This window comes from Kogia breviceps, chromosome 11 (assembly GCF_026419965.1).
Source record: "Kogia breviceps isolate mKogBre1 chromosome 11, mKogBre1 haplotype 1, whole genome shotgun sequence".
NCBI classification, from domain to species: domain Eukaryota; kingdom Metazoa; phylum Chordata; class Mammalia; order Artiodactyla; family Physeteridae; genus Kogia; species Kogia breviceps.
In genome coordinates this window covers 6226652-6253015 of record NC_081320.1, presented here as the reverse complement: position 1 = coordinate 6253015, position 26364 = coordinate 6226652, and the positions used below count along the sequence as shown (strand labels likewise).

The 26364-nt window shown below is 48.3% G+C and overlaps 1 protein-coding gene across 7 annotated transcripts in view; it reads left to right on the top strand.

Annotated features, from left to right (window-relative positions):
- The window catches only part of NPAS2 (neuronal PAS domain protein 2), a 268685-nt gene that overhangs the window by 130201 nt on the left and 112120 nt on the right, over positions 1-26364 (top strand). For all 7 annotated transcript variants that reach the window (XM_067007112.1, XM_067007111.1, XM_067007113.1 and 4 more), the window contains exon 2: positions 25617-25670. In XM_067007112.1, coding sequence (XP_066863213.1) covers positions 25617-25670 — 54 coding nt within the window. The remainder of the gene's footprint in view (positions 1-25616; positions 25671-26364) is intronic.

Here is a 26364-nt window from a genome sequence, read left to right as displayed (position 1 = left end):
CATGAGAAAGATCCACAGCCATAAGCTAGGGAAAAAAACACCTACCTGAGCAAAGAAATGAGAGAGAGATTTGGCTGCTTCATTTCTCCTTTAAAAGGATCACCTGGCTTGAGCCATCATCGGAAATGTACATTCGGCTCAATAGGAATACACACCTACAGTGATCTGCCAACAGTATCCAGGTAACAGCCTTGCTTTGTTGCAAGAAATGTTTGCTAATGTGGTTGGTGTTGAGTTCGTGGATTCTCACTGATACCCAGCTCTGATGGCGTGATGTTTACTTGTCTGAAATTTATCTGAGTTCAAATAATACAACCTGGGTTTTAAATGCTCACCACTGATTTTTTAAAAAAGCTATTGTGAATTTTTTAGAGGAAAACGCCCTCTCACCCTTTTCATGGAAGTCAGGAGAAAGTCTGGGGCACATATGGGTAGATAGGAATAATTTGCTTCTTTGATAATATTGGAATGCTGACGATGTTGTGGATCACGCTTTACTTGAAGTGACCTTAAAGTGAAGTTAAGTGAATTTCACCTCAATTTAAATGATAATCTGACCTGAGGGCTGTCATTCTGTGTAGCCCTTGGACACATGAGAAGAAATGGGTAAAAGGACCAGGAGGAGAGATGGGGGGACAGTAGTATTCTGGCTCAATAGGGAGAATTTTCTAGTAAGTTCAGCTAACAGGAACTAGAAGAGGCTGCCAGAGAAAGCCGTGCGTGCCCTCTCCGTGGAGACGGACCCCTCACTGGCTGGGACGCCGTGGGTGACATCCAGGCTCCAGAGCAGGGGTTCCCCATCAGCAGTGGTTCTGGGTGGACGGGAGTCACCTGGGGGTGTAAAGAGTCAGGCTGGTCCCACCCCCAGAGCTGCTAATGCCACTGGTCTAGGACACAGCCTGGGATTCTGGTCAAAGGCGCCCGGTGTCCATCCGCTTTAGGTGGAAGCAGGGGACACTTAGCATCCTGTCTGCCACCCATGCCTAGCAATCCTTGTCTACCTGCAGCTTTGTGCCACCAGGCGCTGCTTAGAAATGCGGGGTCTCAGCCCCGCCCCAGACCCACCCGCTCAGAATCGCACTGTAACCAGATCCCAAGGTGATTGGTGTGTCCGCTGGCGTTTGAGAAGCACTGCTGTAGACCTTTATTTGTCAAACACTTTGAACGGCTTCTTCTCATTTTATCTTGCGAACCATTGAGAGTAGCCACCAGGGCAGGCCACAGTCGCTGTTGCCAGATCAGATGTGTTTGCAGCTGGGGAAGTCGAGGCCCCGAGGGCATCTCTCCCTCCAGGCGATGCGAATCTCCTGATGCCTAATCCAGGCACAAGTCCTGCGATGCCCTGCCCTCGGCGCCCCGAGGGCGTCTCTCCCTCCAGGCCATGCCAATCTCCTGATGCCTAATCCAGGCACACATCCTGCGATGCCCTGCCCTCGGCGCCCCGAGGGCATCTCTCCATCCAGGCCATGCCAATCTCCTGATGCCTAATCCAGGCACACGTCCTGCGATGCCCTGCCCTCGGCGCAGGCTGGGTAAATATTTGATGTGCTGAGAAGGGAGAGACAAAGCGTGGAGGAACCTCGGGGGGCACTTCTGTATCAGGCTCTCAGGCCAGAGGCGCCTGAGCTTACCCTGAGCCCAGCTGCCTGTTTCCTGATCTCAGTTCCGTGCTCGGGGCTCTGGGTTGTGATGTGAGGGTCCCGATGAGGCTGAGGATGGGAGTGTGTGCACACGGTGTCTCCCTCAGAGGTGAGAAAGGATGGAGGCGCATCCTCGGCCGGGGCCGGAGAGCGTCTTGTTTCTGAAGCGCTCGAGTGGGGACCCAGGGCCCCTTTCCAAGTACTGGCACCCCTGCTTGGGGAAGTATTGTTACTAGCTAACATCTAGGAAACATTTTCATGGTATGTGACCTTCTCAACCCCTCTCTGCTCTGGCTTCCTCGTTGGTAAAATGGTGAGCATTCCCATAGAGCCCTCTGGGGCCCAAGACGCAAGGGGAGAAGGCCTGGGGGGGCTGGTGGCCGGCCAAGCACCCCCAAATGAAACCAGTTCCTTTCCCTGCAGGAACTCACTGAAGAATCACGAGGGCGCTAGAGGCTGCCCTGCAGGGGAGTGGGCGGGGAAGGGTACCTAGAAGAGGGGCCTGGGAGGAGGCCCTGGCGGCCCGACGGTCACCAGGCTTCTGCCCTTACGGTGTAAGCCGTTTGCCCTCCACGTGTGAATTTGCAGCAGCGCTGGTTTGCCAAGTTAGCCTTTGAGAGTCTGCAGGTGCTGGCGTGCTGGGTCAAACCAGGAGGGGGAAGGTCAGTCCGTGGAACAGGCAGCAAAGGCCTGGCCGGGCCCCAGATCTCGGGGTACGGCCTTTCTCACCCGTGTTCACGGCGTCCGGCATCCGCAAGTAGAGCGACAGATGTGGGCATCTCAGTCCTCCCCCCACCACCACCGAGGGGTTCTTGCCTAAAGGAGCTGCAGGGTTCTTCCGGGGGCCGAACCTGCTGGAGGAGGGGGCTGGAGGGACAGGGGGAGCCCGGCCCAGCCTTGGGGCTCAAAGCTCTGCGGGTCCTCTCTGCTCCTGTTGTCATTTGCTGTTTCCTTCCTTTTTTTTTTTTTTTTTTCCCCTAAACTTGTTATTTTTGAAATAATAATGGGCTCCTAGGAAGTTGCAAAGAACTGAGTTCTGTGTGCCCGGCACCCTTTCCGCCCCACCCCCCGCCCCCGGCGGTTAATCTTGCATCTCTAGGATACAATGCCAAAGCCAGGAAATGGCCCCGGCACAATGTGTGTGTCTAGTTCTGTCATTTTACCACATGGGGAACTTAGTGTGACCACCCTCGTTCCCTTGATTTTTTTTTGTTGTTGTTGTTGTTTTTAAGAATAGTTGTGGGATCCTGACAAACTCCAAAAAGACGGATTTCCCGGTGGCGGGAAGGAGCTATGTACATTTCAGATGAAGGAGACACAGTTCACGTTGTGTCCTGGAGTTGTGTGGTGCAGCCACGCTCTGCCTGGCCTACGTGAAGTCACGCACTTAGACACACACACACACACACTGTGCACACACAGATGCGTGCTTTGTCTGTGGAAGACGTGGATGTGTTTGGCAGTCTTGTCCTAAGGCTGCTCCCTCCTTGGAATGGAGAGGAGCCTGCTCTGTTGACCTGTCTTCCTTTTTAGAGGAGAAATCACGAGGTCAGAGAGCGATAGAAACGGAAGTCGCTTTCACGTGTAAGGAAAAGCGACCCCACCCCACCATCGGGAAATGACTTGGAATCATTTGTGTCCTACACTTCCAAACACAGACATAGCCCTCAAGGACCCGGAGTCTGCAGTGAATCGGAATCTAAACTAGAGGAAGCATTTGCACCCAGAAACCATAGAGCAGACAACGCCCAAGTACTGCCATTTTACCTGTTTAAATTTCGGATAGAGGGGTTAATTTTGTTTTAACCGCAGTCCAGAAAGCAAAGGCTGGGGCCCACTGGGGCCAGATGTTGTCCTCAGTGACTGAGTTTATACCAGACCATCAGCAGACTCAGTCGCAGCTGGTGCGGATGAGGTCCCGGGGTCTCAACGGGTTCATGGCCACTGACAGCATCGGTACCTGACAGGAGACCGGAAGGCAGGTCCTTGACCCACATCTGACTCACTTGCTTGCAGACAGGCATGTCAGAGCCACAAACGTGGACTTCAGGCACCACATGCTCCAGCATACTAAGGATTTCCGTGCTCACTGTTAAGAGCAGAGCAAGCTAGCACAGATGGCCCTGATTGACACCATGGCACAATCGTGGATGGAGAATGCTCTGTCGTGGCCAGGCTTTCCTCCTCCTGCCTCCTTGTCACCTGTCTGGACACCTGGGCAGGTAGTTCTCACCCAGAAGGGTACACGGGCTAAATGGCCATCTTCAAATAGTTAGAAGACCACATTTTTTAAATTGAAGTAGAGTTGATTTACAATGTTGTGTTACTTCCTGCTGTACAGCAAAGTGATTGAGTTATATGCATACATTCTTTTGCATATTCTTTGCCATGATGGTTTAACACAGGATATTGCATATAGTTCCCTGTGCTCTACAGTAGGATCTTGTTGTTTATCCATTTTATATATAATAATTTGCATCTGCTAACCCCGAACTCCCACTCCATCCCTCCCCCAGCCCCTCCCCTTGGCAACCACAAGTCTGTTCTCTATGTCTGTGAGTCTGTTTCATAGATAGGTTCATTTGTGTCATATTTTAGATTCCACGTATAAGCAATATCATTTGTCTTTGGCTTAGTATGATCATCTCTAGGTCCATCCACATTGCTGCAAATGGCATTATTTCATTCATTCTTTGTATGGCTGAGTAATATTCCTGTGTGTGTGTGTGTGTGTGTGTGTGTGTGTGTGTGTGTGTGTGTGTGTGTGTGTGTGTACACCACATCGTCTTTATCCATCCATCTATTGATGGACATTTGGGTTGTTTCCATGTAGAAGACCACATTTTACACAGCATTTTAGAGTTTACGAAGTTATTTCTTATTCCACCAAAGGAAGAAACCACAGTCCGAAAACAGTGGGTGAGTCCCCCAAGCTCATTGTGGGCGCCATAGGCCACTGCATCCTCTGATTCCACGTTCCCACTGATAGAGGCCCGTCCCTCACAGAGCAGTCCTCCTGTTTGGCCCTGGAGAGTGGCACGCAGCCCTGCAGCATTTTGTGAGCTTGTGGGAGATAGAGGAGCAGCGCCTGCTTCCATGGGGAGCCCCGCTCTGGACTCATCTCTGCTCATCCTGCCCCTTCCAGGTCCCCCAAGGGCAGGCAGGGGCTTGACAGAGCTTGACCCTGGTTCTGGATTCTGGCTTCCAAACCCAGCTCTGGCTACAGCTCCGTGGGGCATCTGTCAAGATGTTTGCTTTTGAGTAAAACCATGATATTTTTCAGTATTTTAAAGTTTCCTTGAGGCTGTTCTTCCCGAATTCAGTTCCTTCCTCTTTGTCTAAATCCAAGCCATGCCCTCGCCTTCTCCCTGTGGCCGTTTGAGGGCACTTAGGAGCTTATCAGAAAGCAAACAGGACCTTGGGAAGACAGAAAAGTCATTCATTGCACTGGTTGCATCTTTTTCTGCAACCAAGGTAAGAGACAACGGAAAGAGGAAAGCATAGGCTTTGTACGACTCACCATGACCCCACCTCTGATGCAGATGTGTTCTTCCTGCCCCTGGGATTCTGGGTGTGGATTCTTCTCCACACCCTCTTGGCCCCTGGGATACTTGGTGGTATAAATCCTCCAGTGTTGCTGTCTTACTGTGTTGCCATGCAACACTTACGAGCACGCGGCACACACACACACACACACACACACAACCATACGTTGTTAAAATCGTAGCTAAGCCTTTGATGTTTTTCATATAATTTTTCATGACCTCAAAATGTTTGCATGCATAGGGCCACAGACAGACCACTCCTCGGGGTGAGCTGACCTGGTGTCATTCTGACATAGACATGAACTTAACTTGTACTCTGGAACGAGGCAGAATAAACAGTTTAAATCATGTGAAGGAGGAAAGCAACTCAAGTGAGCAATTCAGTGAGAGTATAGGTAAAAAAGAGAGAAAATATTTCTAGAAGAAAGAGTTAGGAAGGACTTAATATTCCTTACTGCCATATAATTTTTTACAATAATATATATTAATAAGTATAGGGACATCCCTGGCAGGCCAGTGGTTGACTTCGCCTTCCATTGTCTGGGGTGTGGGTTCGATCCCCGGTCAGGGAGCTAAGATCCCACATGCCTCGCGGCCAGAAAACTGAAACATAAAACAGAAGCAATGGTGTAACAATTTCAATAAAGACTTTAAAAGTGGTCCACATCAAAAAAATCTTTAATAATTATATATGATATCTATAATAGAGAACTTGACTTTGCCTAATGAAACATAGCCTAAGATCTTGACCTTTTCATTCTGAATGAAAGAAGGAAGAAATTAGAATGAATACGTATTGCTTCTCCCTCTGAAAACAATGAGATAACTTGTTTTTAAGGTTCTGATCTTTTTTATTTTTTTAACATCTTTATTGGAGTATAATTGCTTTACATTGGTGTTAGTTTCTGCTGTATAACAAAGTGAATCAGCTATACATGTACATATATCCCCATATCCCCTCCCTCTTGCGTCTCCCACCCTCCCTATCCCACCCATCTAGGTGGTCACAAAGCACCGAGCTGATCTCCCTGTGCTATGCGGCTGCTTCCCACTAGCTATCTGTTTTACATTTGGTACTGTATATATGTCCATGCCACTCTCTCACTTCGTCCCAACTTACCCTTCTCCCTCCCCGTGTCCTCAAGTCCATTCTCTATGTCTGTGTCTTTATTACTGCCCTGCCCCTAGGTTTTTCAGAACCAATTTTTTTTTTTTAGCTTCCATGTATATGTGTTAGCATACAGTATTTGTTTTTCTCTTTCTGACTTACTTCACTCTGTATGACAGACTCTAGGTCCATCCACCTCACTACAAATAACTCAATTTCATTTCTTTTTATGGCTGAGTAATATTCCATCGTATATAGGTGCCACATCTTCTTTATCCATTCATCTGTCGATGGACACTTAGGTTGCTTCCATGTCCTGGCTGTTGTAAATAGAGCTGCAATGAACACTGTGGTACATGACTCTTTTTGAATTATGGTTTTCTCGGAGTATATGCCCTGTAGTGGGATTGCTGGGTCATGTGGTAGTTCTATTTTTAGTTTTTTAAGGAACCTCCATACTGTTCTCCATAGTGGCTGCATCAATTTACATTCCCATCAACAGTGCAAGAGGGTTCCCTTTTCTCCACACCCTCTCCAGGATTTATTGTTTGTAGATTTTTTGATGATGGCCATTCTGACCAGTGTGAGATGATATCTCATGGTAGTTTTGATTTGCATTTCTCTAATGATTAATGATGTTGAGCATTCTTTCATGTGTTTGTTGGCAATCTGTATATCTCCTTTGGAGAAATGTCTATTTAGGTCTTCTGCCTATTTTTGGATTGGGTTGTTTGTTTTTTTGAGATTGAGCTGCATGAGCTGCTTGTAAATTTTGGAGATTGATCCTTTGTCAGTTGCTTCATTTGCAAATATTTTCTCCCATTCTGAGGGTTGTCTTTTCGTCTTGTTTATGGTTTCCTTTGCTGTGCAAAAGCTTTTAAGTTTCATTAGGTCCCATTTGTTTATTTTTGTTTTTATTTCCATTTCTCTAGGAGGTGGGTCAAAAAGGATCTTGCTGTGAGATAAATTTTTAATATTTTCATTTAAACCAGACCATCTCGTTTTGTTTTATTTATTGGTAGGTTTCCTTTCCTTTCAAAGAAGTTTGTGGAAATGAAATGTACTTCTGTTTACGTTCATAACATCCAAAAATCTGAGCATGGCCATGGAATGATTTCATTCTGTCCTAAAGAATCTGATAGCTTTTTCACAGACTCGAGAATTTAGCATATTCTAAGGATTGAAGACTGCATGACTTTTTGAGGCAAAGATAAGAATATAACCCCATTATAGGAAAGGAATCTGAAAAAGAATATATATATATATATATATATATATATATATATATATAAGTGAATCACTTTGCTGTACACCTGAAACTAACACAACATTGTAAATCAACTCTACTTCAATATAAAATAATTTTTTTTTTTTTTTTTTTTTGCCGGACGCGGACCTCTCACTGTCGTGGCCCCTCCCGTTAGGGAGCACAGGTTCCAGACGCGCAGGCTCAGCGGCCACGGCTCACGGGCCCGGCCGCTCCGCGGCACGTGGGATCTTCCCGGACCGGGGCACGAACCCGCGTCCCCTGCATCGGCAGGCGGACTCTCAACCACTGCACCACCAGGGAAGCCCTAAAATAAAAATTTTTAGATAAACAGTGCCTCTAAAAAAAAAAGAATATTAACACCATTAAATACACTGAGTTGCTTAGTTAAGTAATCAGGTAACTGGACCATGCTTTGAGGTAATGCTGCATTAATTAATAAATGCATTGAAGAGTAGATTGGACTGGCAGAGTCAACTGCTTTTAACAGCATTTCACTTTCACCTTTGCTAAATTTGGCTAAACGTATAAAATTAATTATTTAAAAATTTAAAAAAGAATCCAAACTTCCTCCCATTTTACCTAGAATTTCAAAGTTAAAAAAAAAAGTAGTTAGTTGTGGCCTCATGGAAACCAGGTGTATGATAGTCTGTTAAGCAGACTCACGGGTGGTGAGGAGCTTTGCTTTGCAGAAGGATCCAGAGGGAGGGTGGGATTCTGAGCTCCTCCAGTGGGTGGGCCGTGAGCCGCTCACACATGTAAAGTATGATTCAGTTCCCAGAAATGTTGTTTATCACCAGCTCTTCCGGAAAATTCTGTTATGCAAGCTGACGCCCCCTGTACAGGAACCTTTCGGATTGCAAGGGAAGTTTAAAAGGGCTTGCCTTGCAGGCTCCCTGCTTGCTGGTAAATATCTTTGGAATTTGAAAATGAAGCTGATTGACGTCCATGGTTAGCATCTGTTACTGAAATGAGAACCTTGTGAAGGGTTCCTGGATCGCTCTAATAATCCCAACCACCTGAGCTAACAGTCGTTGAACTTTTACCCTGTGGCTCTCAGTCTAGGTGCTTGACAGGCATTATGTCCTTAAATCGCAGCCACCCTGTGAAGGTGAAAGACGGGGCAGAGGGAGGTTCAGTAACTTGCCTGAGGTCACTCAGCTAGTCAGACGACAGAGTCGCAATTTGAATGTGTTGGATCTTCCTGGACCGTTGCCTTTTCGTCAGTGGTGGGGGTACCCAGGGCATAACATGTGTGCTGAATAAGCATGTGAACAAAGGAGGAGGAGGAAGGAAGGCTTGCTGTCGAGGCCCAGGGATGCCCTGGCCTCTGCCTTTTCGTTCTTGAAAATGCCAAGGAGAAAACTTTTCAGAGAAGGTCGTGGCTGAAAGAGGCTGGGTGAACATTCCCAAACTTGGGGGGTTTTAGATCTGAACACATCTCCATGTTTTATTGTCAAAGCCTTCTGATACCTTTGTTACATAAATGAAATACAGGGGAAACAGCGTCCAGCATCTTACACATCTGCGTTTTTAGACTCGGTCACTGTGGCCTGGCCAGGGCCACAAGGCCACCGCTCTCTTGGGAAATTTCTGTGGGGCTTCAGGCTGACTTGGGTCTGCTCCTGCCTCCAGGGGCACCGGTGAGCTCTTTGAGGGGTTGAGCTAGGGGCCCTGTCACTCCTGGGAGCCCGGGGGGAGCAGGACCTGGGCCCCAGCGACCCCAGCATCAGCCTCCAGGTTTGTGCTGGGCCCTCCTGAGACCTGATTTCAGACACGGGCTCCTGGAAGTAGGTTAAATCACTCAGGCCTCGGGGGAGACTCCCTCAAGGTGTCTGGTGCTTTGCTCGACTTCTGGGCCCGACAGGCCGGAAGGGGTGGGCTTTCTATCTGCACAGCTGCGAGCACAGGCATCGAGGGGACAGTGCGGCAACTTCCCCTCCAGGCCGGGGGCCCTGGGACGTGCCAGACCTCTGACTCAAGTCCGTCCTTGCCCCAGCAAGCACCCAGTTACTACCAGTAGTCAAGGCTGGAGGGAGCCTGCGAGCTGGGAAGCAGCTCCACGGATGGCTTGCAGTATCCGTGCACATTGTCAGGAGGGCACACCTTCGCAAGAGCAGCCGGTGACTTCACCGCCATAAAGACACTAACTGGTTTGTCTTTGAAGACAGGGAAATGGCAGAGGGCGTCTACACTCTTTACTTCCTGCAGTTTGCTTTTTTTTTTTTTTTTTTTTTAAGAACCATTTCCCCACACTTTCTTTGAGTTTTCCTCATTCCCTGGGTCCTCTGTCTGCCCCCGAAGGCTGCCTGAGCCCCCCAGGCTGGGGCCAGAGCCTCCGAAGGCCGGAGTGGTGGGGGAACTAGGGGTGAGAGGGGACCGCCCCCTCCCCCGCCGGCCCTGCCTTCACGTCGTTAGTTCATCACCGGGGAAGAACCGTGCTGCGGAGATGACCTACTTTTCCTGTTTGCCCGCAGCAGGCTAAGCCCGTTTAGCATTGTCCAGAGGGGCCGGGCAGAGCAAGGAGCTTTCCGAGTCGTACAGATGGCAGTCTTCGGAGGGCACGCGATTTAATCTGGTTGCCCTGTTTTCCGTGAGGCTAACGGGTTAGGACCCGGGGCCCGAGGTGACCCGGGGGCACGATCCAAGCGCGGGGGCCGCCCGGCTCCCAGGGCAGCCTCCCCGCCGGGGAGCCTGCGTTACGGCGAATGACTGCTGGAACCAGAGGCCCGGGCTTCTCCCTAAACTTTACAAACAGATTCCTAAATCTAAGCTCTCGCACTAGGCATCTTCTCTACTGGGAATCTGCACTGAGCCCAGAATGTCTGCGGAGATGCAGAGGGCGGGCGCCGTGCTGGCCTTTGAGGAGGTTACCATCCAGTCGGGGTGGAGGCTGGACAGCCGAGGCCAAGGCGGCAGAAACAGACGAATGTTACAATGAGGCGAGAATGGCGGAGGTGGGGCAGGCGGTAGGACCCAGACCTTGGGTGGCAAGGGGAGGGCTGGAGGGATGAAGAGGGTGGTGATGCTGGTGGAAACGGGAGGATGTCACGGCAGTGCAGATGTTGGGGGGCACGGAGGGGGTGGGAGTAGCTGAAGTCACAAAGGCAGCTCGTTGCTGAGGGCTTTGGATGCTGTGCTTGGGGGTTCACATGTGTCCTGGAAGCCGAGGGGTGCCTACCAGTAAGTGTACGCGCTACACACACTTTTATTCTTTTTTTAAACTTTCTTTTGCTGAACTATACTTGGTTTACAATGTTGTGTTAAGTTCTGCTGTACAGCAAGGTGATTCAGTTACACATATATATATACATTCTTTTTCACATTCTCTTCCATGATGGTTTATCACAGGATTTTTTTTTTTTTTTTTTTTTTTTTTTTTTGCGGTACGCGGGCCTCTCACTGTCGTGGCCTCTCCCGTTGCGGAGCACAGGCTCCGAACGCGCAGGCTCAGCGGCCACGGCTCACGGGCCCAGCCGCTCCGCGGCACGTGGGATCCTCCCGGACCGGGAAACGAACCCGCGTCCCCTGCATCGGCAGGCGGCCTCTCAACTGCTGTGCCACCAGGGAAGCCCTATCACAGGATATTGAATAGAGTTCCCTGTGCTCTACAGTAGGACCTTGTGGTTTATCCATTCTGTATATAACTGTTTGTATCTGCTAAGCCCAACCTCCCCCTGCATCCTTCCCCCAACCCCCTCCCACTTGGCAACCACAAGTCTGCTCTCTATGTCTATGAGTCTGTTTCTGTTTTGTAGATAAGTTCACCTGTGTCGTATTTTAGATTCCACATATAAGTGATATCATGTGGTATGTCTTTCTCTGTCTGACTTACTTCACTTAGTATGATAATTTCTAGGTCCATCCATGTTGCTGCAAATGGCATTATTTCTTTCTTTTTAATGGCTGAGTAGTATTCCAGTGTGTGTGTGTGTGTGTGTGTGTGTGTGTGTGTGTGTGTGTGTGTGTGTGTATGTACCACATCTTTATCCATTCATCTGTTGTCGATGGACATCTAGGTTGTTTCCATGTCTTAGCCATCGTAAATAGTGCTGCAGTGAACTTTGGGTTGCATGTATCTTTTCGAATTAGAGGTTTTTTTCCGGATATATGCCCAGGACTGGGATTGCTGGATCAGATGGTAGTTCTAATTTTAGTTCTTTAAGGAACCTTCATACTGTTCTCCATAGTGGCTGCACCAACTTACATTCCCACCAACAGTGTAGGAGGGTTCCCTTTTCTCCACACCCTCTCCAGCGTTTGCTATTTGTAGATTTTTTAATGATGGCCGTCCTGACGGGTACACACACTGTTATTCTTAGCTGGATGTCTCTGCATTGCTGCTTGTGGGTGCAGGATAATGTTTGTTAGAGCAGGGAACACACATAGGATGAGATAGTCATGATTGAATAAGCTGATATGGGAAAACAGAAGCTGAGCTTTACCTGTAGTTTGTTTCACTAATTCATGTATTGTGGGCCCAGCACGTGCCTCCTGGAAGGTGTTCTGGGCCTGCGCTTTCTCAGCCCTGGCTGAGCGTCTTGATGAGGGGTCACGTCTTGCACGCTCCCTGACATCCTGAGGCCTCCACCCGGGCTTCAGAGCTGGCGTAGAAGGGGTGTCGGGCCAGTGGGCGAATTGTGCATTGATTAGGGTCACCTCAGGATACGTTTGTAGGAGGAGAGAGCTCAGTCTCTTTTTACAAAGAAAATATACCCTTCTCGCTCCCCTTGGGTTTCTGCAGTGCTGTCCAGGGGTGGATGTGAGTGAGGAGAGAGGTCTTCTAAGATATCTTTAACTTACACCATGAATATCTGAAGGTACAAAATGGGGAAACTGGACATTTCCAGTCCTGCCGGGTTGACCTTTAAAGGTGTGAAAACCAGACATTTCTGGACCTGCTGATGCTCTGCTTCCTTGATGAACAGGACTGGGTCTCAGTCGGTGGCTTTCTTTCTGCCCGTGGCCGGCTCTTCCTGGTAGAGACAATTCAAGTCCCCGCTCCCGGGGGAGGGTGCTGGGGGCTTCCTGCCCTACATGCTGTTTGCATCTGGTCTGTATCTCATCTCCCCTTTGTGTCCGGAGGGCAGGCCTTTCTTCACACTTCGTGCGAAGGGTCTGCGAGTGTTTCTTGAGGAGAAAGGCCAGCTTCCAGGACATTTAGGGCCCACCTGCGACCCCCTGTCCTGCAGACCCCGCTGTGCATTTGACAGTGGCAGCCAGGGATGGGGAGGCAGAGTACAGGATGCTGCTGGGAAACCCCAGGGAGACTCGGGCCACTGGTGCCCTTACCGTGGGGACGCTTGGAGGGCGGGCATCCGGTGGGAGAGGGGAGAACTGTTGTAAACTGTCCCCTACCCAGAGCCCATGGCGCATCCCAAGATGTGACCCTGGTTCTGGGGCCTTTGATGGGTCCTTAGGCTCATGAGTGCGGTCGTTCTCTGGTGGTTGGTACCCCCTCCCCTCATCAGGGGCTGCTTCCCGCTGGGTGGGGCTGGGCCCCTCGTTGAGGCCCCTGGGGGGTAGCACGTTGAGCGCAGCAGTGACCTGGAGTGGGGACACAGCACTCTGCACAAGGAGCCCACCTCTTTTTTTTCAGCACAGATAGGTCCGGGAATCAGCCACCAAGGCCGGTTTCCCAACAATGGGCTCCAGGTCAACCCAGACTCTCATGTCATGTGAGGGGGTGTGTCCAGGCAGCTTGGGTGGACCTTCCAGCCTCACCCCACCCGGGGCAGCCCCCGCTTCCCCCAGGGGAACTGAGCTCAGCTGAATTGTATGTAGGGAGTGTGTAGCATAATCTAACTTCATGGGCACCTGGGAGAAGTGAGCATGGAAAGTTGCGGTAGAGTTGGAAGCGTGAGGAAGAGCGTGCTAGGGGCCCCTGCAGCCCCTGAGCTCTGAGCAGAGGTGGCAGGCTGGAGCTCTTTGCGGGGAGGGCCGTGCTCTCTGTTTAAACGGTAAAGAAAAGAGGTGATTGCACTGATGGGAGAGGAGGGAAGGCAACGCTTGGTGCCAACCAGGTGTGCAGCGGTAGGTAAGTCACCTGCTCACTGCACCACGGAAAGGAGGCAGTTCGCCTTTCTTGCCCAGCCCGCCCTCTGCTACGTGCTTTACGCAGATGAGCTGTCCTGTTGGGTTCTCAGGAGGGTGGTGGAAAGTGGGGGTCGTGCCCCGTTTACAGATGAGCTCAGCATTCCCCGGGCTCTGTCTGGACCACCGCCCTGAGGGAAGGAAAGAGGCAGGACACACAAACCTAGATCTCATCCGCTTGCAAACTAATTTTGCTGCGTCCCACCGTTAGCAGTTACAGAAGCGTCCCACATTTTTACCAAATGTTATTTGAAGCTCTGATATTAAAGCACAGACTCCACAGCCTGGGTGTCCCAAACAAACTGACCTCTCATCTCGAGGACATCTTCTTTTTCTTGTGCTCTCTTTGCAAACTTGAGCCCATTAGGATGAGCTCCCACGCGCAAAAGAGCGTTAGGACCAGTGGTTAGGTGGCCGGAGATGCCGGCCTGCAGCAGCGACTTACGGATCCGTCTCGGTTTGTCTGTGGCAGCCGAACGGCGGCTCCCAACAAAGGCCTGCACTGACTCAGTTCCGAGTATGATGACTCATAAATCTCCTTTTCCCCCTCTTGCTGATTTTTACAGGCGTCTGTTGTCCACATCCTGGCCACGTGCTGTCACCCGTCAGATTCTCTAGTTGATTCGGTTTACACTGTGCAGTCTACATCCTTTACAAAGGGGCCACCAAAAGGAATCGTGTTTGGAACATAAGTTCCACAGGTTGCAAGAATCACATGTCATGTTAGATGACCCGTCGATCAGGATATGGTAACGATTTCTATTTTGGAAATTCTTTGCCGACCAAGACGATGTCACTGCAAATTCACTTAATACCAAATTTTTAACTCTCTCCTTCCATTCCTTCATTGCTTATGTCACTGTTTCCCTGAGTAATGAAAATCATCAGACCCTTGGGAAAAGGAAAGCATGAAGGGGGCATTGTGATCTTAACACAGGCAGATAAAGCCTCAGCCTTGACCTTGGAGATGCTTGTGGGGTAATTCTCATAGGGTCACGGAAGTTTGCTGTGTGAGGGTCTCTCTTTGGTTTCTCCTGGGAGTCTGGCTCTGAGAGTCCCCAGCCAGCCGGGGGGAGGGGGGAGGGGCAAGCTTTGGTAAAGCTTCGGTGAAGGATGGACCCATCCACCTTGACTTTCCCAGTTTGCAGAATGTGGGAGATCATGCTGCGAATTCCCCAGGTGGAGGGGGAAAGGGTTGCAGGAGCGGGCAGCTCTCAGGTTGGCTCTGTCCATTTCCTTTAGAAGAACTATTATTTTTCCCAGTGAATGAATCATTGCAATCAAAATGATGTGCCCTGGAGAGGAAGAATTAAAATGTGGAAGTTGTTTCCTAGCCTCCCCCAAAGGACAAAGGGGAGACAAGTCAGCCCTGTATCTCATCAGTGACTCTTTTTCAAAGCCTTTTTATTTCTTAAATATAATCAGGAAAAATCATTATCGAGCTCCCACGTGGGAGATCCAGATGTTAATCCAAAGCGACATGAGGTGCCTTCGCCACGGACAGGCTGGGAGGGCGGAAGGCACACTCGCTGTTGACAAATAAATAAGCCCCAGCCGACTGGGGAGATATCTGCCCGGCGGTGCCCCCCTTTGGATTTCCATTTGCTCTTGTTTTGCAGTATTTTTTCTTTTTCATGATCGAAAGTCACCAGGTTTGGTCGGTACGGTGAGGAGGAATATTCAGATTTTCCAGCTACCTTGGGGCCTGTGATTCAAACCATTTCTCCACCAATTTTAAAAGGTCATGATTTTAGTTTGAAAAAACATGGGCCTTGCAATACAATAGGCTTAGGGTAGTCATTTCAGGGGAAATTCATGATGGTGTGGAGTGACCCACTGGGCCTCCTTAGGCTGTACAAAAAGTTCAAGATTTAAAAAGACACTGAAGAGGAAGGCTGAGCCCTGATTCTAGTGACTCTTTCCGGCCCCCATCTTGTCTTTACAAATAAAGTTTTATCGACACAGCCATACACGCTCGCTGACACACCATCTGTGGCTTCTTTCACACTGTGGTGGTGGAGTTGAGTGGTTACAGCAGAGGCTGGATGGCCTGCATCTAAACTACTCAGCAGCAAATTTAAAAAAATAATAATAACAACAACAACAAAAATAAATAAAATACTCAGCAGGTGGCCCTTTAGAGAAAACTGTTGCCAGCCCCTGCTTTAGGAGAATGACATACCTTTCCATGTAGGTTGCGTTAACCTTCTCTGGAGCCCCAGGAGTGAGCTGCCAGTTCCCCAGGGGGGGGTCCCTGTCCCCTGTAGGGTACATTAATCTCTTGTCTCCCTGCTGACACACTGTGCTACCCACAGGGCAGACGTGGCATGAGAAAACGGTCACACTGCCACTTGCTGGTCCCTGTTCAAGGGCCAGAGCTGTGATCCATGGTGTAGTAGGTGCCTGTGAGAGAGAGAGCCCTTGGGGGTGGAAATGTCACTCAGGCAATGGGGATGTCATTTGCCGACCTCATTTGGGTCTTTCCATTCAGTTAGGTCACTGGATGCTCATCGAGGACGTCCTCGGTCATTTCAACCTGTGTTTCTTTCACCCCCTCCCTCCCTCCCTCCCTCCCATCCTCACAAGGACCAAGTTTCTATTATCACTAGATGCTGCAGGCAGCAGCCCCTGGGCATGTGTGTCTGTCTGTCTTTCCACCATACACACACACACACACACACACACACACACACACACACACACACGTGTTCGAGGCTGACTAGCAGGCGGGAACAGTAACCGCACTCCGCCCAAAGACCTATTATAGGCTTTAGTAGCAGTTTCTACTGCCCATTGCCACTAATGGTATTGTGATTAATAGTAGCTAAAATCTTCCCGTGCCCCTTTTGCGCCAGGGTCAAATGAGTGAGGGACTCCACAGCAGCCCTGCTGGCCGGCAGCCATCGGTGGTCTCTGGAGGTGGGACGGGAGCACGTGTCTGGTGCCTCTGCTGGAAAAGCTTCCCCCCCCCCCACGCAAAAAAAGAACAGCCCTTTCTTCCCTGGTCAGGAGTGTCCTCTGAAACCTGAGGTCTGTGGCACCCCGTTCACCCATGGTGACCTTCTCACTGAGCAGAGAGTGTGTGCGTTGAAATTTAAGGCAGACAAGGATAACAGATGAGGCTGGACGCACCTGCCTCCCGGAGGCTCAGGACCACAGAGGGCATACAGAGGGGAGGGTGCTTACACAGGGCAGAAGTGGGGTGAACGGGGGGGGGTCTCTGTGCTGTAGGGGGCGCCCCGGCCCTCCTTGCACACATGCACCCTGTCACGGACGCCTTACATGCTCTCTGCCTGGTGACGTCGTGGAGTCTAAGGGATCTGCTTCAGGTCAAATGGAACAAGTGGGTCGGAATTGAAATGGAAATCGGGCTGCCTCTGAGGTCAGGAGCCCACACATCCCGAGCAGGCAGTGGGTCAGCTCAGCCCGAGGAGACGCAGTCCAGGGTGGGCTCCATCCGCAGGGCCGGGGGTCCCTGGGCAGCTCAGGGACCCGTTATTAAGGGGAGGAGACTGTGGCCCATTCCACCCGCAGAATGGATGGAGAGGGAAAAGGAGATGATGCTTTTCCGGAACGCAGCGGCGGCCGAGGGTTGGTGAGGGAGCCGTTGGCTTCTCCCGAAGGTGCTGTTCAAAGTGGGTTTTCCCTTCAGCCAATAGCTCCGGCACACATGGCAATTTCTGTTTTAACTTTTGGTCATCAGCACGTCACTGTACCTTCGCATGTACCTCGTAGGTACTGGTGCCCTGGATTAACCGTGATCGTTGAGGGGTTCGTGGGAGTCGGTATTAGTCCGTACTGTGGGAATTCAGACAGGGGTTTGGTCCTGGCTGTGTCCCCTCTCTTCCTCCCTCCCTTCCCTCCTTCATGCCTCATATGTTTATGGAGCCCCCGACACGGGTAAGGAGCTGGGCTAGACATCGTGGCCTGGGTAACGGGTAAAGACGCCTCGTACCTAATCCCTGCCATCCCACTGGGGAACCGGATGTGGAGTGTCTGCCAGGCTCACGCCGGTGCTGTCGTATGTGCCGACTTAATTAAGCTCATCTGAAAGGCCCGGCTGTCCTTGGAGGTAGGTCTCCATCACGCCTCCGATCCAAACCTGCAGTGCTTTCCCGTCTCACTCCGAGCAAAGGCCAGACTCCATCCAGTCTCCCTGGCGTGTCTCCCCCTCTCTAACCCCACCCGCCACGCCGGCCTCTTGGCTGTTTCTGGCTCTTGTTGCCGTCTGTACACTCACGCCCCCTCTTCTCTCAGGCTGTGGCTCGCATATCGCCTGATCCGTGAGGCCTGCGGTGCTCTTGAAGCACCAGAGCACCGCCCCAGCCCGCCAGCGCACTCCCTGTTCCCCCAGGTTCTCCTGTATCTTTCTCCACACCACTTAGAACCAAAGACAAGCCATATGTTTACCTTACTGACGTGCTTGTGGCTTGCCCTCACCGCCTGCCCGCCCGCTACCACCGAAGCGCCATGCGAGCAGGGGCGTTGCCCAGGCTCCCAGGGAGCATCTCTTGAATCATAGAACATCGCGTGTGGATGTCACCTTAGTGCTTCGGTGACTATACCTCGGTGTCTCTTCACAGAAAGACAATCCCAATAAACCTCACAGCAGGCATTTTTATAGAAATTGACAATGTCAGTTCTAAAACTTACTTGGAAACGCAAAGACCTAAAGTAGCCAGGAATCTTGAGAAAGAAGAACAAAGTTGGAAGGCTTACACTCCGTTGATGTCAAGAATTCCTACAAAACTCCAGGAGTTGGGCTTCCCTGGTGGCGCAGTGGTTGAGAGTCCGCCTGCCGATGCAGGGGACGCGGGTTCGTGCCCCGGTCCGGGAAGATCCCACGTGCCACGGAGCGGCTGGGCCCGTGAGCCGTGGCCGCTGAGCCTGCGCGTCCGGAGCCTGTGCCCCGCAACGGGAGAGGCCACAACAGTGAGAGGCCCGCGTACCACAAAAAAAAAAAAAAAACAAAACACTCCAGGAGTTAAGATAGTGTGGTTCTGGCATAGAAATAGACAAATACAAGATGCTGCAGGATCAGGAAACTTATATAAGGTAACTTCACCTAAACAGCAGGTTGGTTACGTTTGCAAATAAAATGCTCAGTGTGTTTCCAGGTGACGTACCTCTCAGTGTAAACATAGGTCCAACTGTTAACCTGATCAGAGTTCAGTAATTATATCTCAAAACACAGGGAAAATCGTGCATTTTGTGTACTTGTTTTGAGACTAGTAATTGGACCTGCCATTTTCAGTTTAGAGATTCTTCATCTGAAAACAGGATACTTGGAAGTTGAAGAAAAAACACGTTGTGTATCTATTATGTGTAAATGTAACTACGGTACGATTTGAAGGTAAGTTTATCGCTACTTCCGCAGGTGACTGTAGTCAACAGTGATGCAGCCTCTTAATAGCCTTGAGATACTGTGCTGAGAATGGTACTTTCGGACTTCCCTGGCGGTCCAGTGGTTAAGACTCCGTGCTTCCAATGCGGCGGGTGTAGGTTTGATCCCTGGTCAGGGAACTAAGATCCCACATGCTGTGCGGCCAAAAAAGAAAAAAAAAAAAAAAAGAATGATACTTCACCTCTGTGGGCTTTCTCCTAAAAACCCATCTGCCCAATCTGGGAACAACATCAGACAAACCCAAACTGAGAGACAATCTACAAGTATTCCTCAAAATGGTCAAGGTCGTAAAAAACAAGGAAAGTCTGAGAAACTGTCATAGCCAAGAGGAGCCTAAGGAGACATGACAGCTAGAAGGAGTGTGGTTTCCTAGATGGGATACTGGGACAGAGCAAGGACATTCGATTAAAAGCTAAGAAAATATAAATGAAGTGTGGACTTTACTTAATAATAATGTATCAGTATCAGTATTGGTTCATTAATTGTGACAAATACACCATAGTAGTGTAAGGTATCTATAGCAGGGGAAACTGGGTGCGGGATATGTGGGAACTCTCAATACTGTCTTTGCATTTTCTATAAATCTAAAATTGTTCTAAAAAATAAAGTGTATTTTTAAAAATAAGTTTAGGGAATTCCCTGGCAGTCCAGTGGTTAGGAGTCCGTGCTCTCACTGCCGAGGGCCCAGGTTCAATCCTTGGCTGGGGAACTAAGATTGCACAAGCTCTGTGGCATGGCTAAATAAATAAAAAATAAATAAGTCAACTGTAGTTCAATATACTAGCAATGAGTACCCCAAAAATGAAATTAAGAAAAAAGTTGTATTTAAGAAAAATGTTTATCCTATGTGTCTGAACTTTAAGGACACCCTATAGATAAATAGAACTGAACAGAGATTCTGTAAATACACACACATATAGGCTCACACAAGATATTTGACAAAGTGACAATGCAATTGGGAAAGAAATATCTTTTTAGTAAATGATCCTGGAACAAGTGAGTATACAGATGGGGGGAAAAAAGGTGATCCTTGACTGCTATCTTACACCACACATAAGATTTAATTTGCCATGGAGTGTAAATCAATGTAAAAGCTAACATGATAAAGCTTCTAGAAGAAAACGTAGGATAATTCTTCATGACACCGAGGTGGCAAAGACTTCTTAGGACACAAAAATAAAAAATATATAAATTCATCAAAATTAAAAACCGTTCATCAAAAGACGTCATCAAAAAAGTTAAAAGACCAGCCACAGGCTGGGAGAAAATGTTCACAATACATATGTCTGGCAGAGTACTTATATCCAAAAGAGAGAAGCGTCTACAGATTAGTATGATGAAGATAAACAGCCCAATTTCTTTAAAAAAGAAGAAGAAAAAGAAAGAAAAGTGGGCAAAACACTTGAACAGACACATCACAGAAGAAGCTGTCTAGACAGCAAATAAGTCCATGCAAAGATGCTCGACATCATTAATCATCAGGGCAATGCAAAGTCAAATCCCGATGAGATCCCAAGACATACCCACTAGAATGACTAAAATTAAGAAGACATACCAAGCGTTGGGTGAGGATGTGGAGCCTCTGGAACTCTCGTGTGCTACTGGTGCAAATATAAACTTGTACAGTCACTTTGGGAAACAGTTGGGCAGTTTGTAATATAGTAAGCGTATGGCTATACTGTGATCCAGCAGGTACACTCTTAGTTGTGTATTTCCACCGAAACACTTGGATTTAACTTATCCTGGTGATGTTAATTTTGACCCTGGGTGAAGGTGGTGTCTGCCAATCTTCTCTACTTACAAAGTTACTATTTTTTTTTTTATAATTAATATCCCGAGGGAGATACTTGGAACTATGCAAATAACCTGATTCTCCTCAAACTTTCACCCATTCATTCCAGCATCCATCAGTGGATTTTGCCTGCAACACTTATTACTTTGGTGTACTGATGCTGATCTTCGATTTCCCTTCTTCCTTCTACATTTATTAATTGAAATTCTTCTGTAAGGGAAACCTGTGCCCTCCTCCATTTATTCATTCATTTAATTATGTACCAATGGACTCATGAATATTTAGTTTATTCTCTGGGTTACAATCTATCATTACAGATTTTGTTGTTCCAATAGTTCCGGGCTCTCTTTTCCTCAGCCTCTCATCATTCTCATTGGTTATTATTTCTTGAGTGTTTAGTTAGTAGATGCAGATGCCTATACTTGAAATTTGGGGAGATGTTACAAGGTGTAAAAAGACTCCAAATAGTTTGTGTTCCAGAAAAAGCCAAGAAACCCAGAACTGGAAGAGCCCCCAAGAAATGAAATGTACTGGGTGTGCTGGGTCTCCTCCCTGTACCCCTTTCCCCGTCCCCGCCATTCTGTCTGCCCCGGAGGCTCCCCTGTGAGGATGTCGTAAGTAGCCTCCCTCTCTGTCTTCCGGGTGGTGTGGCCAACAGGAGGCACAAGTGGGATACTGGGGAGGGCGGACAAGGAGGTGAGGTATTTATCCCCTCGGCTCCCTTCTTACAAGGTTTCTTCAGGCTGACACAGCATCCCTCCACCAAATGCCACCTCTCCTATACGACACACTCCTTCCAGGTCCAGGTAACCATTTCCCTCTTGTCCCTTGATGCACAGAGGTGTCAACAGCTCTGCTGACACCAACCCTAGGTACCTGCACCATCTCTCCTGGTTTCCCTAGCCACCCCACCTCCACACACCTTTACAAACAGCCTCCTTGCAATTAGGTCCTGTTTCCTGTTGGGACTGTGGCAAAGAAACCCCTAAATGTCTAGCCCATCTAGGCTGTGTGGTTATCTGGAGTAAAAATACTAGAGCTTTCGACCGTTGTTCACTTTGGGGGTTAATCATATCAACAGTTATTTTCTCAGCTCTAAACGGAATCTCCTTTGCCTTCACTGCAGCTCATTTTCTCTCCCTGGCCTTCTGTGGTCATTAAAAAAAAAAAAAAAAAAACTGCTCAAAATCCTTTTTAATTGGAAATTCTTTTTTAAAAAAAATTTTGTTGAAATATAGTTGATTTATAATGTGTTAGCTTCAGTTATACAGTAAAGTGATTCAGATTATAGATCTATATAGATATATGTATTCTTCTTTTACATTCTCTTCCATTATAGTTATTACAAGACATTGAGTATAGTTACCTGTGCTACACAGTCGGTCCTTGTTGGTTATCTATTTCATATATAGGAATGTGTATCTTTTAATCCCAAACTCCTAATTTATTCCTCTCCCCTCCTCTCTTAACTGGAAACTCTTTATACAACTGGGAAAAGTCGCCGTCACCCCTTAAACTTCTCTGTTGTTCCTTTAACCCAGCCTCACAGGACTGCTTTTCTTCCCCTTTCCCCTCTTTCTTGTGTGCTTTGGGCCCCTCCAGCTCCTCCACATCATGAATTAAAAGAGTGACTCAAAGCTACGAGGGGGGAGGGACCCCCATGTTCCTCATAAATAGTCAAAAGGTGGAAGCAACCCAGGGTCCATCAGCAGAGGATGGATAAACAAAAGGTGGTCCATACATACAGTGGAATATGATTCAGCCTCGCAAAGGAAGGAAGTTCTGACACATGCCAAGACATGACGAGCGTTGGGGCGTTATGCTAAATGACACAAACCCATTACAAAAGGACAAATCCTGTATAATTCCACCTATATGAGGGCCCTAGAGTCATCAGAATTGTAGAGACAGAAAGTAGAATGGTGGTCATCAGGGGTTGGATGAAGGAAAGTGGGGAGTCAGTGTTTAATGGGGACAGAGTTTCAGTGTTGCAAGATAAAAACTCTGGAGATGGATGGTGCCGATGGTTGCACCACAATATGAATGCTTAATGCTTCTGAGCTGTAGAGTTAAAAATGGTAAAGTTTATGTTATGTGTACATTACCACAAGTGTTTTTTTATGTGCACTTTTTAAATTTTTAATTTAATTTTTATTTTATATTGGAGTCTAGTTGATTTAAAATGTTGTGTTAGTTTTAGGTGTACAACAAAGTGAATCAGTTATACATACACACATATCCATTCTTTTTCCGATTCTTTTCCCGTATAGGTTATTACAGAATACTGAGTAGAGTTTCTTGTGCTGTATTGTAGGTCCTTGTTGTTTATCTATTTTATGTATAGTAGTGTGCATATGTTAATCCCAAACTCCTAATTTACCCCTCCCCCCAACCTTTCCCCTTCGGTAACCGTAAGTTTGTTTTTGAAGTCTGCGAGTCTATTTCTGTTTTGCAGATAAGTTCACTTGTATCATTTTTTGAGATCCCACATATAAGTGGTATTGTAGGATATTTGTTTTTCTCTGTCTGACTTACTTCACTCAGTATGATCATCTCTAGGTCCACCCATGTTGCTGCACATGGCATCATTTCGTTCTTTTATATGGCTGAGTAGTACTCCGCTGCATATATGTACCACATCTTCTTTATCCATTCCTCTGTTGATGGGCATGAGGAAGGCATGGGAGACAACAGGTGTGACAAAACAGGACATCGGTGTGAAGCTTCTGGGGCAGGTGCTCCTGGAGAGCACAGCTCAGGTGTGCTCTCTTCCCTCAGGTGCAGTGGAGCAGAGGGACTTAGGGCTCAAGTGAGAGGAATCGGGCAAGGACACGGGAGGGATGGGAAAGAAGAGAAAGTGAGTGTAGAACATCAGGGCTTCGTGGATTCAGGAAGCGTTTAAGAACAGAGAGGGAGAGGAATCAGGGCTGCCGCAGTGGATACAGAGTAGCTATTAGTCATCTGTAGGTGTTGCCACAACATTTCATATATGACAAAGCACCCCCCGTCATCCAAACAGGATTCCAGATCCTCAGCAAAGCAGGCCGCAGCCCACATCCTCCCGTAAACGTGCTCTGTCCAGGGGTACCTGGTAAGGGGCATGGCTTTTACCCGTTTACCGTGGCTGGATCCTGGCTTGTGCCCTCAGCACACGGGTAGCCACCGCTTTCCATGGAGTGCAGACCTGGGATAGCACATCATTAAATGAATGGACTGCATTTTTCATGTCTTAAAGCTTTGAACAGATTCCATCTGGAAAACATTAAGCAGATGCCTGTTTGCAGATATGCTAACCCCATTTTAATTATGAAACAAGCCTCAACTGCTGAATGGTGTTTCTTGCGAATCTATCACTAAAATATGCCTGCTCTTTACCGAATGGGGCTTGTAAGTAAACAGGGGCTGTGACTGCAGAATGCCTTTTCCTCTTGGGCTCAGACTCATGCCTGGGCTCACAGCAGACTAAAAATCACAAAACAAAATTATCTCAGAGAAAAGACTCATTTGTCCCATTAAAAATTCTTACCTAATGTTACAATTTTTGTGTATGGTTCTATTGGTTTTGCTGTTTGGCTGAGAATTCTTATATTCATGTTCGTGAAGGAGATTGACCTATAATTATTCTTTCTGTTGATATCCTTGTCTACTTTTGTTACAAAATTCATACTGGCCTTTTCATAAAATGAGTTCTTTTCATTAAGAAAAATTGTGATCGGGAACTTGGAGTTTTGAGAGTAAAAGGTTAGTGCATTTGCAAAGTGTTCATTCTGGAGTTCTGATGTCAGGCCCTCTGTTTAGAAACCAGAAGCGCGTGGGTCACGGTGATTCCATTTCTCTGTGGTCCCCACCCTTATCTCCACCACACTTGGCCTCCAGTTCCCCCAACTCTGGCCTCAGGGACACCTTGAAAGTCTTTCTTCATGGAGGGGCTGGAGGGGGACCCCCGCCCCCCAGACAGATGGGACTCTGGGAAACGTGTGAAGGAAGAGTAATCGGGGATGTGACTCTGAGGGGTGAAGGGTCACAGGCCTGCGTGTAGCAGGGGACACTGGGTCAGTGGGCCCAAGAGCCTTTGAGCCGGTGGCCTAGGAGAGTTAGAGGCCCAGGCGATGAGGTTTGGGGCTGTGAGAACATTCCTGGATTACTTCATTTTTCACATCTGTGTACCTTGACTATCTAGGGGGTGTATGTGCCTTAAAGATAGGAGAGCAGTTATACTCCTTTGGGGCCCCGACCCCTCCAGGCTGCCTAAGAGGAGTTTGTGTATTTAAATGAACAGATAAACAAAGAAATGCTCTCCTTTAGAACGTCCCGGGCAGCTTGCAGGTTTGAAATAAACAGACGCTTTGTTGCGCTGGGTCCGGAAAGCAGTTCCCAAAGTGTAAGTGTGATCTAGGGGGCCAGGGGGGGTCCTTGAGGTCCAAACAGTTTTCCTAATGTTAACGTATCATTTGCCTGTTTACTCTCCTGAGTATACAGTGGTCTCTTCCAGAAGCTCTTGGAGTTCTGTTGATGGCATCTCTCTGATGCTTAATGGAATATTGTATATTTAAGATTTCGCAGTTTTCACCCACATACACAAGAGGTCTTCAGAGTCCTCAGTCATTTTTGAGAGGGTGCAAAGAGTGGCTGGAACCAGAAAGTTTGAGACCCTGTGGATTAAGGCATGTGATTGAGATCAGACCAAAATGATGGTAGCCGGAAAGACCTGTGAGAAAGTTCGAGAATCAGAGGGTCATCATCTGTTCTTCTTTGGTTTTTTTGCAGGAAAAACTGCAGAGACAATCTAATGGATGAAGATGAGAAAGACAGGGCAAAGAGGTAAGAGGGGGCGACTTGGCCGCCCTGGCAGTGTCGTGTGGTCTGCCGTCTGGACCCTCCTGTCCTCACTCTACAGCGGAAAAGCTCAGCCAGGCAGGCGGCTCGTGTACTCCTTGATATACGGCATCGCTTTGCTCAAAAATTTCAAACCAGTTCCCTCAATTTTGTTCCTTACCCAGAAATTACTGATTGTTTGGGACTTGCCACGTGGTTTATAGTTTTCACATGTCCATGTGGTGACCCTGTGGCCCGGGGCCTCCTTTCAGAAGCCTCCAGTTACTGCATTTCCAGGATGGACCCTGCTTGGCAAGGCAGCCTGATTGGAGCCAGGCCAGCCTGGGTTGAAATCCTGGATGTGCTGTCAGGGAGCTGTTGGCCCCGGACAATAATTGGAATAATCGTCAGTGCGCACTGAACATGGAATAACCATCCTCACTGGGCTAAGCTGTTCCGTATATGGTATCTCAGCTTCCTCGTCGGAAAGTGGAGGTATCACAGCTGCTTGGCCCTGTTGTCAAGTTGACCAGAAAGCCTAGCCTGGTCACTGGCAGGTCTGCACTATTAGAACCATGTCCATGCTTATTCCTTCACTGGACATTTATTGAACACCTGCCGTATATGAGGTGGGGTCATAAAGTAGATATTTTGTATTTATTTTATTTTACTTTTTGGCCTCACCGCGGGGCACGCGGGA